The sequence below is a fragment of the Belonocnema kinseyi genome, chromosome 8 (genome assembly GCF_010883055.1).
Source record: "Belonocnema kinseyi isolate 2016_QV_RU_SX_M_011 chromosome 8, B_treatae_v1, whole genome shotgun sequence".
NCBI classification, from domain to species: domain Eukaryota; kingdom Metazoa; phylum Arthropoda; class Insecta; order Hymenoptera; family Cynipidae; genus Belonocnema; species Belonocnema kinseyi.
In genome coordinates this window covers 81309649-81329814 of record NC_046664.1, presented here as the reverse complement: position 1 = coordinate 81329814, position 20166 = coordinate 81309649, and the positions used below count along the sequence as shown (strand labels likewise).

At 33.2% G+C, this 20166-nt stretch overlaps 2 protein-coding genes across 7 annotated transcripts in view; both read right to left on the bottom strand.

The window, feature by feature from the left end:
• Positions 1-3872: 3872 nt before the first annotated feature.
• The window catches only part of LOC117178749 (ankyrin-3-like), a 108706-nt gene continuing 92412 nt past the window's right edge, over positions 3873-20166 (bottom strand). For 3 of the 6 annotated variants that reach the window (XM_033370187.1, XM_033370185.1, XM_033370186.1), the window contains exons 27-28: positions 4962-12668; positions 3873-4753 (exon numbers count right to left, since the gene is read on the bottom strand). In XM_033370187.1, coding sequence (XP_033226078.1) covers positions 4981-12668 — 7688 coding nt within the window. In that variant the 3' untranslated portion in view covers positions 3873-4753; positions 4962-4980. The other 3 variants (XM_033370188.1, XM_033370190.1, XM_033370189.1) reach the window with 3 other exon arrangements.
• LOC117178750 lies at positions 12688-20041 on the bottom strand. The gene is made up of 2 exons (XM_033370191.1): positions 19873-20041; positions 12688-15197 (listed from the first exon to the last, which is right to left on the bottom strand). Exon 2 carries the CDS (start codon positions 15144-15146, stop codon positions 14244-14246), a length of 903 nt encoding a protein of 300 aa, XP_033226082.1. The 5' UTR covers positions 15147-15197; positions 19873-20041; the 3' UTR covers positions 12688-14243.

Below are 20166 nucleotides of genomic sequence, written 5' to 3'. Positions count from 1 at the left end.
AAATCGGCTTTTATTATTTTCGCCGCCTAATGAGGATTGAAGAAACCATTTTTGAATTTTTATTTTTAAAGACTATATCTAGAAGCAGAATTTCATTGTGCATCCTTCTTTCCCAAGCCAAAAGTTGTAGCTTTTTAATTTTCTAATTAAAGCCAAAAAAATGGTTTTTGTAAAAGTAAATTTTTATTCGTTTTTCACTTCAACTCGTGCTCAGTCAGTCAGTTTTTAGGATTTTTTAAATAAAATTTTCATGAAATGCAATTTGAAATGTCCTTTGACTGATAGAGCAAAAGTAATTCCAAAAGTTATTTTACAAAAATTGTTGTACATTTTTCCTATTGCGTGGCGCTTATAGAAATTCTTTAACTCTCAGAGTTTCGTTTATCGAACGAATTTTGAGCAACAAAAAACTTCCAGCGAGAAAATTGTTAAGAACAGTATAAAGAAGTTTTCTGTAAAATTCTAGCCCAATCGAGTTGATATTTAAGAAATTATTCATTTCTCAATTCGGTAGCGGTTAGGCGCCTCGCGCGCGGGCTGTAGCGATATCTTCAGATCCGATTCATCAAAAGGTTCCCCGGCGCCAAAAATAAAAACTAATCAAGGAATCAGGTAATATCAAAGTATTATGCATAAATAAATAATAGTGCATAATGTAAAATAATTTATTCATTTAATATTATGTACATGGAAAGAATTAGACACTTAAAACTTTGTCGACTTTGTGTATTAGTCTCGGATACCAGAAGAAGTCGAATAAAGTTTTAAAACCTTCTTGTTGAAGAATGTCATTAATAATTATCTGGAAATTATGAAACAATTAAAAAGAATTTAAAAATGTTAATTGTAAAGTTTAAATAAACAGCAATATAAAATTTACTCGACAGTTGCTGAAAATGTAGAACGCAAGGACGTTATATTTTGTAATCCAGTTCACGAGAGTCTCAGCGACAGTCGAAGAAAATCTAGAAGAAAGGAAAGAAAAAAAATATTATTCATAGCGTCACAAGTTCAACACACACCCACGCTTTTATATACTCACTAGGCGTTTCTTTCACTGCTTGTGAAAATCAGAGCCAATCAATCGAGAAAAATTGAGTGCTCATAAAATTCGAGTTTTGTAAACGTAAAAGATCAGAAGGTTCGAAATTTAAAAAAGTAGACTTACAAAATGAAAACCCTACGAAAATTTACCATCTCCACAATAAAATTTAGTTTCAGAAACTTGCAGCATTGAACAAACAGAAATTTCCTATTAAAGATCTGAACATTTACTGTCTATAAAGTTAAATTTTAATTTAGGAATCTTTAAACTTAAATGTTAAACTTTATTAAACATCCCAATAAAAATTAAGAAATGTTTTCAAGATTATAAAAAGAAGAAAAGTTCAGTTGTCAGGAAATTGCAATTTATTTTGAATATTATTTCCTGTTTCACCCTTTTGAAAATTACATCAAATTTTTTTGGTTATACCAATATCCATCACGTAGTTTGTTTCTGCTGATGATGATTACACTAGACGAATAGTCCTTACAGTTTAAGATACAATTACAGCGATTTCCGTCAAACACTTTGTATGTGTGCAAATCCTCGACTTTGATTTATCGTCTCTTAAATTATATTCAGCAAGAAATGTAAAACTCCATTCAAAATAATATAAAATCTGATTAGCTTTATACTATCATGTACAAAATTATGTTTTAAATCCTATCTCTTACAAATTCCTCGACTGTCATATAAACCCATTGGGCTCAAAATTTAGCCTCGTCTTTACGACATCGCTACGACATCGTTACGTCATGACATGGACATAGAATGTCGCAAAGTTGTCGTAAAGATGTCGCTAAATTTTGTGCTCACTGGGAACACTAGAGAAAATCTTTCAAATATTGATAACCTTTAAGTATTTCTTCAAGAAGATCTCTTAGTTCATGAAATACTTTTACATGAGAATTACTCGACTTTTTCTGCGAATAAGTTTTTAAATATTAGTCGACTTGATTCTACATCTCATAAATAGGTTTCTATTATTTCTTCAAAGTCATTGAAACATTTGAAGACTTTCCTCCCTGTCCAAGATTCTTCAAATAATCGCCTTTATTTTTCCGAGTACAATAGAATTGTTCTTTTTTTAAGACAAACTGTACAAAATAAAACTAAACATAAACATCTAATAGTTGAGTTCAGTGGATTCTTAATTCCGAGAATTTTTAAATGCTTCAAATTCGTGAAATTGAAAAAATATCGAATACTTGATTAGTTTTCATTTTTGGCGTCAGTAAACCATTTTATAAATCTGATCTGAAACTCTCGCTACAGCCCGCGCGCGAGTTGCCTAGCCGCTATCGACTTAAGACGTTAGTAATTTCTTGAATATCAATTCGATTGGGCTGCAATTTTCCAGAAAACTTTTTTGTAATGTGTTAACAACTTTCTCTCTGGAAGTTTTTTGTGGCTGAAAATTCCTTCTATAAAGGAAACGTCGGAAGTTAGAGAAGTCCGATAAGCGCCACGCACCAGAAAAAAGTTAACAAACATTTTTTTAAATGAATTTTTGAATTCCTGTTGCTCTATCAGTCGAACGACATTTCAAACTACATTCCCTGAAAGTTTTATTGGAAAACCCTAAAAACTGACTGTCTGAGCACGACGAATTGAAATTAATTTTTTTTTAAATAAAGTTTTTTGCTTTAATTAGAAAACTAAAAAACCTTATACTTTTCGCCTGGGGAAAAAAAATATTTGTAATGAAATTCTACATCTAGATATAGTTTTTAAAAAGTAAAAGTCGAAATTTTTTTAGAAAGCTTCCAAGGGCCTTCCTACTCCCGGCAAAATAAGTTTATGTGCCCTTATTCGATCCGGCAGCTCAATTTAGGTTGGCCGCAGTGATTAAGGCCCTTTATCAGAATGTCTAATCGCCTCCGAATTTTGAGGCCGCACGGTTGAATATTTTTGTCTAATTTTTTGCATATCTCATTTAAATACCCAGTGGGCACAAAATTGGGCCACGTTTTTACGACATCGTTACGACATTTTCACGACAACTTTACGACATCCTATTTCCATGTCGTTTTGCTGTCTTTACGATGTGGTAAAGACATCGTCAGATCATACGACTTATTTACGATATCTCAAAGACACCTTAACAATATAGACATAGGATGTCGTAACTTTGTCGTAAATATGTCGTAACGATGTTGTCAAACTTTGTGCCCACTGGGTATTCATCACATGCTGGGAGTATTCTGACTTGAGTTTCACGGGGGTGAGCAGGCTCGCTATGGACATGCATGTACAGCTATCAATGAGTGCGCCACTGCTATTTTTCTCTATTGTTTTATACGTTTCTGTTTATCACACAAAATATAAACATTTTATCGAAAAACCGGCTTTGCTTGATTTGAGATATGGTTATTTAGATGAGGTATGCAAAAAATTAAGCAAAAATATTCAACCGTGCGACTTAAAAATTCGGACACGATTAGACATTCTGATAAAGGGCCTTAAGCCTCAACACGCTATCTAGTGGTAGAAGCAGATAGAGCCGAGAAATAGCAGTTGAGTGTTGAGTCTTTTTTTCTTTTTTAGTTAGGTAATGTTTTCCATCGAAGTTTTTCGAAATCAAATCAATTTTTTCGAAAACATGTGGCCATTTTCAAATATTGTTTTAGCAAATTAATAGTCATCCAATAGACTAGTAGTAGAAAATTTATAAGATTTGAAAAAAATCCCAATTCTAATAATCTTCTTGGTAGAATATAGGCCCTGGTAGAATAGGCCCTGGTGACATGCATGAAAAGTATTATTAAAATAAAGTCTGTAGGTTTTTCAAATCTTTATAAAACATGTTTTAATGCGTCGTTATTATAATACAAGTCAAACATACAAATAGCACTTAAAATATCGTTCATAAATGCAACTGAAAACATACAATGTATGTTTAAAATCGGTAAGCAATAGATACTTTTTAGCCATATAATAATCATTGTTTGTATATGCGTACTCTCACTGTTACATAATATTAAAACAGAGAAGTCTTTTATATTCCCTTATATTTAATCGCGCAACAATTCTATATTACGTTTTACAACTAACATATGATTTAACCCTCTATTGCGCGATTTTTTTTCAAAGATGTCATGCAAAATTATTGTTGCACTTTATCTTACGCAAATATTAATTAACATCAATTTTGAGATGCTTACAATTTTGGCACCGTGGAAAGGGAAATATTTAGTTACTTTTCCACTTCTTAATAAATCTCAGGTAGTGCAGTTTTTCATAATTAATAATTATTTAATTTCGTTAAACGTTGACGCAAATATATTTTTTTCTCTATAATTTTTCTTACATATGAAATACTTTTTGTACTCAGTTTTTAAATAAAAAGCTTTACAGATAAAATTTATAATTAGGGAGCGAATTCACATAACCTGTCATTAGTTGTTTACCATATGAATGGAATAGATTTTCATAATTAAGCGAACTTAATATTTGGTATTTTTGTTTAGTATAATATAGAGTTGAATTTTTGCATATCACAATGCGGTAGAGGGTTAAGCATATTTGCAACAAAAACATCTTATAAATAGTGCAATAAATAATGACAAATGTAATAAAATCTTATATATCAATCATACACGAGCTCGTTTTCATACTTCTAATCGATCCTGTCTCACATGTAAAGCTTCTTGAGTTATTATGCTATTTTAATCAAATCGTGTCAAGGGGATTCAAGTAGTCCATTACCTGAAACAATATACATTATACCCCATTTTTTAAAAAGAAGAAAATTAGTTGAAACTCAGGAACTCCTTATCTGAATTCCAGAATTAGGTCTTAAATTCATACAAATTTTACTGAATCTGAGGATTTAACCATTTTAAATTGGTCTAAATTTAAGATGTCAGCAGTAGAATTCTAAAATTGAGTCTCAAAACGAATAAAATAAACTTACCCATAATACACTGGACTGTTTAAGTTCCACTAGCCGATGTTGATTTTGTTTTTTCAGTACTTGATTTCAATGAAGCTTGCCTAGAAGAATTATCAATTGCACTTTCTGATGGGCGGTTGCTATTGCTGTCACTGGGTTTTAATTGCTTTTCAGATTCTAGCAGTTCATGCGCAGGAATTTCAAGAGAATCCAATGATATCCTTCTATCTGCATGATAACGATCACCCACATCCACTAACACGTCTCTCGAATCTTTCACCATATTCAATGAGTCTGAACTCAGCGACGGAAAATCCAAGGTTGTCTTTAATTCCAAAGAATCGGAACTTCTACACATTAAATTATACTTTTTTTCAGCATTATCTTCCAATTCTAACGAATCCGTACTCGTCTCCATAACATTGGCTTCCTTAGAAGCCTCAACAACATCAGCAGGAACTTCTGCAACTTTTTCCGCTTCAATTTGTGATATATCTTCAGTCGTATCATCCTGTCTTTCAAGTTTCTCTACATTCGCTTGTGCGATGCGAATAATCTCATCAATTTCCTTAATTCTTTTTTCATAATCATCCGAACCAGAAGTACTCTGATTAATCGAACCAGCTGCGCTCATATCAGCCTTAGCCTTTGCTAAACTTTCTAATCTGAATTTATTTTCTGGACTTTCATGATCTAATAAATCCTCCTCCTCTCGAGCTCTCAACTCCATCAAATGAGTTTCTGTGCAAGCTTTCTCCAAACCCTCGAAATCCTTTAATGATGACAAAGATACATCATCACCATGACTTGATCTTCCATATCTTCTTGGGAGACTCCCATTAGTTCCAGAATCTTGGGAACTGCTGAATTTCTTAGATCCCTCTAAAATCACATTTTCCAAATGCTCGAATTCCTGAAGTGAACTTAAGGAGATATTGTCATGATCAGGCTTGGTGAAATATTTTCTCCCAATCAACGTATCGTAGTCAGGAGTGCTTCCAAAACTGCCTCTCATGCTTCCAACACTACCAATTGATTCTTTATGACTACCAATGCTACCGAACCTACTTCCTTCAAAGTCAGTGATTTCTTCTTCTTTAATGTCTTCCAAAGGTCCTCGTTCATACTCAATATCATACAATCTAGCATCGCTCTGAAACTGCATTTCAATCCACTTTTTCCCCCCTTCGTATTGTTCCTCGTCAGAGTAAGACTGAGAATACTGCTCATCATTAGAAGCTTGGGGAGGACTTTCTTCTGACTCGAACTCGAACAAATCGCTTGAACCTTCCTTTGGTTCTTCAACTTTCTCTGTTATCAGATTTTCCACATCCCTGTCAAAATTCTTAACCATTGTCATCGAGCTGATTCGTATGCTCTTGCCTTCAGAGTCAAACTCCTCAGCTTCCCTCGCGACTTCTTCAACTACCACAAAGTCATCTATGATATCTGGCTTATCCACCAGTTCAAAGGAATCACTATCTGGAGAATTTCTATCCTGCAAGTCTTTTTCGACGACTGTTTCAACTGACAAGCCAGATGTAGAGGAAGTCGACATGCTCGCTTGCTGAAGCCAAGTTCTTGTTTGCAGAGAATCAAGATTTTCTTCATCTGGACCTGTAAGGCTCAGTCTTCGATCCAAGGAATCTGGCTCAAATGATTGGTCATCAAATTCCTTAACAACAGCTTCTCTTGAAATAACCTGAGTAGAAACACTTTGGATACCATCTTCATCTATTCGAGCAGTCATTATATCGACAGACTCAACAATTCCGGGCTGTACTTCTGTGGTTGATGTTGATGAGTCAGAAAATTGGATCTCTTCTTTCATCATATTATCATTCCCTTGCTTTATTCTTTCGTCTATTTCATCATCTCTTTGTTCTAAATATTCATTTATTACTTGATCAATTATCTCTTCTGTACTTTCATGTGTTTCTTTATCCATACTATCCTCTATTACTTCTTCAGACGGTTTCCCTTCCACAGAAAGAGCTTCTTCAGACATTTGTGGGAATATCATCTCAGAAGACCTTTTCATTCTACAGGGAACGTCACTCTCAGTTTCAGGTGTTGTATCCAAAATGCGCAACTCAGTTATAATCAACGGATCTTCATCGAGAGCAATTTCCAGATTATCGTCTATCACATCCTTGTCATCACTTTCTGTCTCAGTGGCAATTAGAGTCTCCGACAACTCACTCGTGTCTATACTTCCCAGGTGTCCCGAGCTTAATGAGTTAAGAGACTTTATCGAATCTCGCGAGCTCATAGTGCTTGGAGCTGTTTGATATTGAGATGTTGCATGGGAAGAAGAATGCTGCAAGGACATCAGAGCGGTCTCATAAGAAGAGGTTCCTGATAAAGCTGACTGGAGTACCTCAAAATCAGAAGAGCTCGGTCTGCTACCACTTCCAATTTCATAATCACAAGACTGATAGTTACTTTCCCCAGAGCTGTCAGGTTCACTTTCCGAAATTATTTTTTTCGATACTCTTGCAGGTTTTTGTCTTCGTCTTGGCGCAGGCTGTGGCTGGAGTGAGCAACTATCAATTTTATCTACTTCTGAACTCGATCTACTCGCTGGAATTGGTGAGCTAGAATAAGTTTCTTCAAAACTAGCATCTCTATGGACGGGAACTTCAGATCTAGGTTGATTAGTTTCGATAAAATCAGTTGATGATTTTTCAGGTGTAGGTTTATCGTCCCTAAAATCCCACGAAGTTTCTTCACTTTTCGGAGACAGATCTTTTTTATCAAATGTTTCAGAATCATCGTCCTTCACTGTATTTTTCCTCCTCGGTTTGATGATTGGCGATCCGGAAGCTGGAGTCGAATCCTGGTCGGAGCCTTTTTCTGAAGACGGAGTCTTGTACAAAAATGGAAGTTCATTTGGTATTGACTCAGGTTGGATCTTAAACTGAAACTCTGAAGGAGAATCTTTTATCTGAAAAACAGATTCACTGTTTTCACTCAACTCTTCTATTAAATCTTGCTTGGCAGCTTCTAGAGATTCTTTGACTTCTGCTATTTCCTTCTTCACAACTTGATCCAAAACTGTTATGGCATAACGAGCACTTAAACCAACGTTCTGCAGATCCTCTTTTTTAATTTTCAAGGCACTGTGGTCAGGGTGTGATGGTTTGTCTCCTCTCTCCGAGACCCTCTTATTATCTTCAGCAAAAGATCTACCCTTACTGAACTCATCTTTTCCTTTTGATTTTACTTCGCCTTTTGGCTGATGAGTTTTTGAGGGCTCTTTAGATTTTTCCACTTGTTCCTCAAATAATTCTGCTTTCGATAAATCATCCTTCAATCCTGATTGTTTCATGCTATGTGAAAAATCTAGGACTTCAAGTTTTTCAGTTTTTGACATTTCATCCAAAAAATCATCTACAGGAGTTGTAGCTTTACGTTCTCTTTCTAGAGTAGCGATCAGTTTTTGACAACTAGCTTCAAGTTTATTTTCAACTAAATCCCTTTCTAAATCTTGATCACTGACTTTAGTGACTGTAAATTTCGATTTAATGATCACAGGTTCATTAGTAGATTTAGTGGTTTTAGCGAACAACTCCTTAGTCTCCATTCGAGATTCTGGTACGAATTCCATTTGTTCATCCGTCTGAGACATTGTCATACTTTGGTTGATCGCAGACTGATACTCTTCTAATTCTTTATCAAATGCCTGCGATGGCTGTAGAGTCTCAGAAATTTCAATTTTTTCGTCCCCAATCATCCAGTTAATGGGTTTAATTTCGAGGTCCTTCACTTTTGATCTCGGGGAGATCATTGGAGGACTGTGGATTTCAAAACTGTCTCCTTTTCTCGACATCATACCACCTTCTGTGTAAGATCTGATGGGCGGAAGCTCAGAAGGTAGGGAGAAGTCTATATTCGTTTCTTCTGATACTGTACTGGGACTCATTGTTATGTCTCGATCCTCTTCCTGAGCAATTCTTTCTAAAGAATGGACGGCTGCACTTTCATGCAATGAGGGAGCATTATCTTTATCTTCCATGTCTTGCATATACTCCAAGTCTTCTATGTCTTCCAAATCTTGTATACCCTTCATATCTTTTAGTTCCGAAATTCTGAAATCGTCTACTTCCAATGAAGATATGTCCATCGAATCTTGCCTTGACTGGGTTTCGTACTCAGGTTCAAGAATCTCCAAAACTCTTGCCCCAGAAGTTTCAGAATGAACCGGTTCTTTTTCGTTCTTTGTCTCTAATTCGAAAACCACTGCTGGTTTATCAGACTCTGATTGCTTTCGTGACCTGGATAGCTCACCCTCTAGATTTGCTTCCAGATCTTCTAAATCAATGTGATCTGAGATGCTATTCGAACTTATAGTCACATGGAAACGAGATGACGATAGACCTTCTTTATCTTGAGGATATGAGTCTTCGTCTTTCGTCATATCCTCGCTGACACTTACACTATCATTATAGTCCTTCTCTAGGATTGCTTCCTGAATTGAAGGATCCTCGAGTTCTTCTTTAGCAATCGATTTTCGCATGATGTCTTCAAACTTTTTCGTCAAATCATCGGCCATTTGGTCATCAGAACCTTCACTTTCGATGACTTCCCGATCTTCGAGATCCTTCTTTAAACTATCAGATGAAATTGATCTTTTTTTTATCTCATTTTCTATCGACTGAATAAGGCTCTCTGCAATGTTTCTTGCTTCAAGTTCTGTAACTGGTGGATCAGGTGAAGGAGTCACATCTTTCAAAATGCAATTGGCATCAAAAGATTTTGATTCTTCTTTTCGGAAATTTTCATCAGCACTTACTTGAACAATGTCTTCCTTTGAATAAAGCAAATCTCTCTCAATCTTCATGCCTACATCGACATTACTTTGTTTAAGTTTATTGACACCCTCCGTCTCCGTTATTATCTTATCTTTATCTTCAAACAATCTGGTCTTCTGGGTGTCTTTGCTTTGGATTGTAGCTTGAGAAGCTAAAGCATCTATAACTTGTTTTTCAGCAGTGGCACTTATCGAAATTTTCTGCAGAGCTGTCTTGTCAAACTCTTTGATTTTGCATTCTCTTTCTTCTATCATTTCATCCGGGGATTGTTTCTTGATAATTGACTCTGAAATGTCTTTCTTCTCGACGTGTTCCGTCTCTTCCTCCATCAGGAATTTATCACCACCTTTGGAAATCTCTGAAAATTTAGTTTCCTTCTTCTCTCGCGTGGTTGAAGCCTCATGATCAATTCTTGATGTTATAGCTGGCCCAATTGTCGAGGTACTCATCTCTTCGAACATCTTGATTGCATCTTGAGGATGACCCGTGAAAGTTGTCGAGAAAGTTTGAGTTTCACTTTTCCTCTTTGATGTCGTGACTTCTTCCCTTGTTTTTTGCTCCTGGCGAACATAATCTTTTACTTCTTCTTTCTTTTCTTGAACTCGTTTTGGAATTCGGGACTCAAAGTCTTTCTTCTTCTCAGGCTCGACTGCTTTTTCTGGACTTTTCACTTCAGATGTAGAACTTTTTAAAGGTATAGTATTATCTTCTTTAGGAGACTTTTCTTTCTCTTTGAACATTGAAACCGGAATTCTTGACTCAAATTCCTTTTTAATTTGCTTGAATTCATTTTCCTGTTTCTTTATCGATTTCGTTTCCAGTAACGTTGTAATATCTTCTTGTACTAGAGGAAAATCTTGTTCAAATGATTTCTGTCCTTTCACATCCTTCTCAATCTTCTTTATTTCACTTGTTTCAGGAATTGATTTTGATTCTTTCTCAACTTTCTCCTCAACTAAATTTTCACCTTCAGTTTTAAAAATCTCCTCTTTCTTCTTACCTTCGTGACTCGACATCCTAATGGGAATTTTGGACTCCTTAAAGTCAAGAACTTCTTTTTCAACTGACTTCAAACTGCCTTCTTTCCTCAGTACTTCTGACAGTTCTTCCTTCTTAGCAATTTCTTCCTGCTGTACTTTTTTGTTTAAATTTTCTTCACGTTCTTTTTGACCTTCAATTTGAGATGTTCCTTGTTTATCAAATTTAGAAAGAATTTCTTCTTTTTCTTTCTTTTTCTGAAAGTCTTTGTCCTGTTGAACGTATTTCGCCGCCTGCTGAACGTCTTTCGCCTGCTGGAAGTCATTCCCCTGTTGGATGTCTTTCTCGTTTGGAAAGTCTTTCTCCTGCTGAACAACTTTTTCCTGCTGAACGTCTTTCTCCTGCTTAACATATTTCTCTTGTTCAATGTCTTTCTCTAGCTGAACGTCTGTCTCCTGTTGAACTTCTTTTTTCTGTTGAATATCTCTCTCCTTTTGAACGTATTTTTCTTGTTGAAGGTCTTTCTCTCGTTGAATGTCTTTCTCCAGTTGAACGGCTTTCTCATGTTGAATGTCTTTCTCGCGTTGAATGTTTTTCACTTGCTGAACGTCTTTCTCCTGCAGAACGTATTTCTCCTGTTGAATATCATTCTCCTGTTGAATGGCTTTCACCTGCTGAAAGAATTGTTCCTGCTGAACGTTTTTCTCCTGCTGAAAATCTTTCTCCTGTTGAATGTCTTTCTCCTTTTGAACGTCTTTTTCCTGCTGAACGTTTTTCTCCTGCTGAAAATCTTTCTCCTGTTGAATGTCTTTCTCCTTTTGAACGTATTTTTCCTGCTGAACGTCTTTTGCCTGCTGAAAGTCTTTTTCCTGCTGAATGTCTTTCTCCTTTTTAACGTCTTTTGCCTGTTGAATGTCTTTTGCCTGCAGAACTTCATTTGCCTGCTGAACATATTTCTCCTGCTGAGCATATTTCTCCTGCTGAACGTCTTTCTCCTGTTGAATGCATTTCTCCTGTTGAACGTCTTTCACCCGATGAACGTCTTTCTCATGCTGAATGTCGCTCTCCTTTTGAATTACTTTCACTCTTTGAACGTCATTCTCCTGCTTTAACTCTTTTTCTTGCTGAAAGTCTTTTGCCTGTTGAACGTTTTTTACACGCTGAATGTCTTTCTCCTTTTTATCGTCTTTTTCCTGCTGAACGTCTTTCTCCTGTTTGACATCTTTTACCTGCTGCATGGCTTTCTCCTGTTGAACGTCTTTTGTCTGCTGAACTTCTTTCGCCTGCTGAACGTATTTCTCCCGTTGAACATCTTTCTCCTGTTGAATGTCTTTCTCATGCTGAACTTCTTTTTCCTTCTGAATTTCCTTTTCTTGTGTCTTACTTAAATTAACTTTTTGTTCAAAGTTTATATGATCCACATGAATTTTTTCTAATTTCAAATCCAATTTTAGGTCCATCTTTTCTAATTTGAAATCAGCACTTTTACCTGGAACTTTGCTCCTGTCCTTTTCTTGTAAGGATTCCTGAGATCTCAATGGAATTTTTGTAGTTAATTCCTTTTGAATTTGTTCCTCGAAGTAGTGTGCCTTTTCTGCGACAGAACATTCCGAAATGTCTGGAATATTCATATCCTCCATGGTCTCCGATCTTCCAGAAATAGCAGCGGTGTCTTCTTCTGAAACTACATTTGGAATATATTCGCTATCACTCTCATTGAAGGTTAGCTGTGAGGTTCTTGAAACCTCAGATTCTGAACGTTGATAACTATCTCGGTTTCTTGTAATATCCTCCCAGAATTTTCGCTTTTCCGAATAAGTTTGCTTTTCTAAAAGTGTCTCTTCTTCCTGGTCACTTACTTTATTGGGATAACTAGCATCTACGGATTCTAGGGAATAAGCCGCTTTTTTAAGGGATTCGTGGTTAGTAGCTTCATCTAGAACAACCAAGAACCATACTTATATTATTTTTTATTATAACTAATAGTTCAATACATTTTTTTACAATTTTCAAACTCTAAGCACGCTTCAGCGAAGATTTTAACTCCTTAACTTTTCAACCTCGGTAAACACTTTTGCACGCAACTTTTATATTTTAGATATTATAATAATCCATCAATAAACAAATAGTAAATGTTTCGATTTCACTGTAAGACTTTATAAAGTTAACGGATTTGATTCAATATCCCATATTGCTGTCTATGATAACGTTGAGGACGGCAGTTGCGTCTGCAAGGAACAGCACATAAAATATGTTATTATTAATTATTGTACATTAATGTGACACCTTTTGATTCTCAATATTCTTCCGCATTCTTCAAAAATAATGTGTTTTTCGAAATTTTTGTCTGATAAAAAATATTCAGTTATTAAGGTAACCTGACATAACATTGCTTTCTAAAAAGAAAACTAAAATTACTGAACTAGACAAATATGCTACAATTTCACTTGTCCAAATTATAAGGCTTCATCTCAAAGTATGGATACTAAAAATGTACATCTCAGTGAAGCCGCTTATTTTCCCAAAACGAAATATCCTTTCAATGTGGACGAATCGAATTATCCCATGTATCAGAGCCTAAAATGTTTTAAATTTCGTTAGTCTTTTCCTCATTTAAATATTTGATGCCCAATATTGATTAGACAAGGTATTCTGCCGTTAAAATTATATTTTTTTAAACAAAATGATCATTTTTCTTTCTAATAGTTGGAGAGGTTTCTAGCCTAACATCGAAGGTGCAGTTTAATAATGCAAGGTGCAAAAGGAAAATTCAACACCTTTCTTAAACAACTTTCCACTTATTTTTAAATTTTGTATTTTTTAATTATACCATAACTTAGTACGTTCAAAGCAAACGCGAATCAGTTTCTCTCATTTAGTACTATACCTTCATTTTAAAATAATCTCTCGCGGAGTGTAGGTCTGAAATGATCAGCGGTTGTTCAAGAAACCATAATTTACAATTACTTGTAATTCACTTTAATTCCCTAAACTTCCTGAAGTCAAGGATTCCAACGACTGTATGTATTAAAAACGAGATGCCAACTCGAGAAGCAAAGAAAATTGGTCAATTGAGCTAACCATGGTGGTGTAAACAAACCATGGTCATTTAAAATAACTATGGTTAGTTTAGACAACCAAGCCCAAACTGTTCATTTAGACCTACAGCCCGATAGAGGTTTTCCAAACTTGTATCGAAAAATCCTGATCTAAATTTGAAATCAAATTAGTCCAATTCTTCCACATCGGTATGATTATCACTAATTAATCCATCGTCCTTGATGTCCTTGGAAACATTATTCAAATTAATTATGACAATCTGAGAAGCCACCAGAACATGATCCATCTCTTCCAATTCCTCTCTTGGTCCGGAAGCATCAACGGCTCATCAACATTAGAAACATCCATATCTTTACTATCAGCAATCAGCATTGTAACATCAGGACCAACACCCAGCCAGAGGTTCTTTTAACCTGAAGATATCGAATCCTTATCTAAATTCGAAATCAAATTATTCCAGATCTTCCACATCGGTATGATTATCACTAATTCCTCCATCGTCCGTCATGTAATTTTCAACATTAAGCAAATTCGTCATGACAATCTGAGAAGCCGCCAGCACATTATCCATTGCTTCCAGTTCCTCATTTGGTCCGCAAGCGCCCTCAACTGCAGAATCAACCATATCGTCATCATCAGAAGCATCCATGTCTTCACTATCAGTAGTTGGCATCACAACAATATCCGGCATTCCAGAATCAACCTGTTCCGATTTCGGCTCGATCATCTTATTTCTGACTTCCATCGAAAAAGGTCCATCTCCTTCCTTGGTAGTGATAGTTTCTCCATTAAAGTCAGTCAAAATATCCGAACGAGGTTGCAGATAAATCGGAGTGTGTTCCTCGCCCTCATCATTTGAGAGATCTTCAATGTCTGTTTCTCCCTGATTACGGTTGAAAGCCACAGCCAAACTGAAATTTCGCTCTTTCCTTCCCTCTTGACCTTCGATATCACTTGCATAAATTTCATCAACATCAGTCATATTATCAGCGAAACTGTTTCGTCGTTCCTTTGTTAAATACATATTTTCTGGATGCAAGGGGTCCGTTTCTTTCCATTCGACTCCATCGACCATCACAGCAACAGCAGGTTGTGGTAAAATTTCCGGTTTCTGGGGTTTAATGGAACCCGGATTTCTTGTCACGGCATTAATAATTGATAATTCTCCTTCGGAATCGGTGTCTGAGAAATGGAGCGAGGAGTTATTCATCATAGCATTCAATCGTCTCCGGGTTGATCGAGCCTTTTTTTTTGACTTAGTACCCGTCAAGTTTTCACATTTGTTTTCCTTGTTTTCGTATTCTGGTCCCTTTACTTCTGGTGTCGTTTCTTCCATGGCTCCGTCCCCTTTCATTTTTTTATTCGTATTTTCAGTTTAAATTTGCAAATGAGAGTGAAAAAAGTCCTGAAAGCAAAATTGCTTTTTATAAATTATTTCGACAAAATGTTTGTACATTTCGGGAATATCAGGATCTACAAGTTTTCTTTAATTTTAATGAAACTTTGTGAAGTAATTGTAATATTAAAGGACATCCGGATGTTAAAGGATTCTTCAAAAATTTTAAAATGCGAGATTTAGTCCATTTTACATTTTCTTGGACTACCTATCAATACTTCTGGAACCAGTAATTGGATTATTGGTATCATCTGATATTACTAATTCATTTCACACAATAAATCCTAAAAATTAAAAAGTGGTTGAAGTATGTATTGGTTTATAAAAATATTTTGAATAATTGCTAAATAATAGTTATTCTTAAATAACTGTAGTCGCACATTATCTTTAATGAATTTCAGAGTCTTAAATAAAAGGTAATCACTGAAGTTAGAAAAAAAAGTTTCGTATTTTTTGTTAAATAACAAATATTTTGTTGTTAAATAGCAAATTTTGAAAAATGTTGTCTTATTCATTTGAAAATTCCAATGAATTTTCCTATTTGTTAAAAAATGATGCCGGATGTTGTATATCTGTAGTTTTTTCTTATTAAAAACAATAAAAAAATATATATTTAAACACAATTTTCTGTCTAATTTAGAACTTCTTGATAATGTGCAAAAAAATATTTGTTATGTAACAACAAAATTAAAATTTTTTTGTTTAAATTTCCATTGACACTATTTCTTTTAAGATTTATAATTTTTTTTAAACAGGTCATAGATCAATGTAATGATTAAATGAAGATAATTTCCAGTAGGTTAGATTGAAGAAAAATTGTTTATAAAGTTATAAACAAACTGGTAAACAAACAATTTTTTTGTGATTCGCAATAAATAGCTATTTTAAATACACATATTTTGTATGAAATATTAAAGATAATAAAGTAAGCTTACAAGAAGTTAAAAATAGCTGCTGTTTATCAATTATTTAAACAATTTTCATGAACAAATGCACTTTAACCATTTTTTTTGTGAACAAGCTTCGTTTTATTGCACAATCCACTTGAAATTTTATTTAAAAGAATTCTTACTACCATATTTGTCAAAGCCACAAAAACTATTAATTATATAACAATTTTTATAAACAAATACACATTTTAACTATTTCTTTATGATTAAGCTTCATTTTTTCATGTGGAATTGACTCGAAATGTTTTGCCTAGGACTCCTTCCTGGCATATTTATTATAATAATAATGGTTAATTATATAAACAATTGTTATAAACAAATTTATATTTGCGCAATTTTTTCATCAATTAACATCATTTTTTGCCAAGTCAACTCGAAATGTTTTGCCAAAGACTCCTTTCTTCCATATTTTTCATAATGAAAATAGCTGTTAATTATAATATGAACATTTTTTATGATAAATGCACACATTAACCACTTTTTCATCAACATACTTCTTTTTTTTTGACAGAATCAACTCGCAATCTTTTTTTCAAGTCTTCTTGATATCACATTTTTCATAGTGACAATAATTATTAACTTTATAACAATTTTAATAAACAAATACACATTTTCACCACTTTTCATGGATAGGTATTATTCTGCCAAATAAACTCGAAATTTGTTTTCAAAGGCTCCTTCCTGCAATATTCTTTATAATGAAAATAATTGTTAATTTCGTAAACAATTTTGCCAAAAGATGCATATTTTGACCATTTTTTCATCAATAGGAATCATTTTTTCCGAAACAAACTCGAAATTTTTTGGCAAAGACGCTTTTCTGCAATTTTTTAATAATAAAAATAATTGTTAATTATATAAACAATTTTTGTAAAGAAATGCAAATTTTTACAATTTTTCATCAATAGGCTTCATTTTTTAATAAATCAACTGAAAATGTTTTGCCAGAAACTAATTGCTCTGATATTTTTTATAATGAGAATAAATAGTTATTATATAAACAATTTTTATAAACAAATGCAAATTTTTACAATTTTTTCATCAATAGGCTTCATTTTTTTTTTTTTAATAAACTGGAGATGTTTTGTCGAAGACTCTTTTCTGTCATATTTTTTATAACGAAAATAATTGTTAATCATATAAACAATGTTTGTAAACAAATTCATATTTTCACCTCAACTATTTTTTCATGAATAAGCTTAATTTTGTTGCGAAAGCAACTCGAAATGTTTTGCCAAAAATTCTTTAGAGTCGTCTTTTTTATGATGACAATAATTATGAATTATATCATGTTTTTAAAAAATAATTTTAAATTTTCCCCATTTTTTCTGAGTAGGCTACATTTTTTTGCAGCATCAAAAATGTTTAACCGAAAACCCCTTTCTATTATGTATTTCAAATTGATAGAAAATATTAGTTATTATAAGGAAAATCTAGCCGATTTATAAAAAAGTGGTGAAAATGTATGTTTTTAATAATTTTTTACATAATTAACAATTATTTTCATTATAAAAAATATGCATTTGTTTATAAAAATTGTTTAAATAAATGTAAAATATAACTTTTTTTAAGTAATTGTAATCGCAGATGATTATCTGTCAAATTTCCTATACAATCTATGGATTTTAAATAGCTATTCATTGCGAATCAGTAAAAAATCATTTTTGTTGAATAATTTGTTTATAACATTATAAACATTTTTTTCTTGCTCTTGCCAACTGGACATTATTTTTAGATAGTCATTTAGTTATTCATGAAAACTTTTCAAGGAATACCAGAAATACATCATTAACTTTTTATTTAACCCCCTACAGTCCCTTTCATGATACCCCAAAAAGTACCCCATGCAAATTAATTAATTTTTAATTAACAAACAATTTTTGTTTATTAAATTTTTCTTTTCTACAGAATATCGCAAATTAACGAAATTTTAATGATTCAATAGACTATTCAATAAACTTGCAATTTATTCTTTCATTTAAATTGTTTAATTATTGTTTAAGCAATTTATTTTTGTTTGAGTCATACTTTTCAATGAAAAAAGCTAGAAAATCTTACTTATTTGCTCATTTTTTTAATCAATTTGAAAAATTTAGCTTTAAAATTAGTCTTTCCCATGCACGTAATATTATTGAAGCAATTTTCAATTGCTAAACAATATGTTATCTTGTAATATCGCGAATTAATAATATTTTTTTAATGCGTGGACCTAACTTATGAATATCAAGAGTGAATTAGATTTTTTTTAATCTATACTCATTGTTTAAACAATTTATAATTGTTTAAATTCAACTTTGATGGCGAAAAGGTAAATGTTTTCATGTTATTTTTTCATATCTGAAAAAAAATAGTTTTTCTATGATTTCAAGGTTCAAAATATTATAGCTGATGTCATTTCAAATAAAAAACATTAATTTTCAGGAAAACTGTTGAAATTCACAAAAAAAATATTAATTTCAACTATGTTTTTTTCAATTGAATTTTTTCTGATCACCGCTTCATACGAATTTTTGAAAAATGTTTGCATTTTAATGAATGACGGCTTATTCGTTTCGAGAAAATATTCTCTATAACTCCACTGTTTCCAATTTTCAAAATAATTTTTTCAATGGTTTCTATGGCTCTTAATCGTTAGACAAATTTTTTAAAAGAAAAAAATTTGGTAAACAAATGATTATATTTTAAGATTATTTAATTCTTTTTTTTGAATTAGAAACAAGAGAGTTTTCCTGTTTTCCTGGAAAAAATAAGCCTATATTTATTGAAGTGCAATAATTTCTTAAAAATAGGTAAGAAGCGAAGGTCACAAAAAATTGAATTGCAAAAAACATAGCTTAAATTAATATTTTTTCTATTTGTGAATTGTAATATTTTTCATAAAAAATGAATTTTTTCAGATATCTGTCTTTCAGCATGAGAACTACCTTAAGGGAATCTGTATTATCATCAGAGGTAGTTACCATCGATCAGCCTAGATATCATTCGGCAATTCGTGGAATTCGAAAACAATCGGATTCCACGAATTGTGGAATAATATCGACACTGATCGATATTCAACACCTTAATGTTTTTTATTTATGAATTTTAATATTATTTATAAAAAATGTTTTTTATTAGGAATGACAACAGTAACAATATTTCGATTCTTAAGATCAGAAAAAAACAGTTTTTTTTCATATATTTGACTTTTGGCACGATAACTACATTAAGGGAATCTGTATTATTATCAGAGGTAGTTACCATCGATCAGTCTAGGTATCATTCCACATTCCGTGGAATTAGAAATCACGGATTCCACAAATTGTGGAATAATATCTACACTGGTCGATGTTAAATACCTTTGATGACAATACAGATTTCTTTAAATTACTCGTATCATACATGTAACATCAGGCTTGGGATAGTGTGTACTTCTAAAAAAAAATCTTTCGAAATCTCTAATAGCTAAAATTGGAAAAGCACCCAACCGGAAATGGGAAGCTCTGTGGTTCGATTCCCAGTGAAGCGAAGTGGGTAGATCTTTTTCCCGAAAAAAATTAATTCCTGTCCAATGTTAGGTGTATTACCGTCGAAAAAATTCGGAATTTTTTTTTTGTATATCCTACATCTTTAATATTCACCCAGTTTCATTAAAATCGAGCGACCACTTTAGGATCCTGATATTCCTAAGATGTACTTACCCGAGAGAGATAAAAATTCAAATAAAAATAAATAAACAAAATTGAGAAACTCACTTTGTTTAATGGATTTCACAAGTTTATTGGAACGATTTTGGAGTATCGAAATACACTCGTCGACTGGTCGACAGTGGCTAACGAAGACTAAATTCACTCCTAGTCTCGGAGAATTTGTTGATAGGTTACACCTAACTAAGTTAGAGAAGCCATACAGCCTTTCAAGCCTTAAGAGGATTGACTTTTCTCCTTAAGTGAAAATATAGAAAGAGAATTTCGCTCGTCGATTTTGATATATATAAACCTGACTAATTTAATTGTATGCCCTCTAATTATTCAACACCGAGAGTTCAA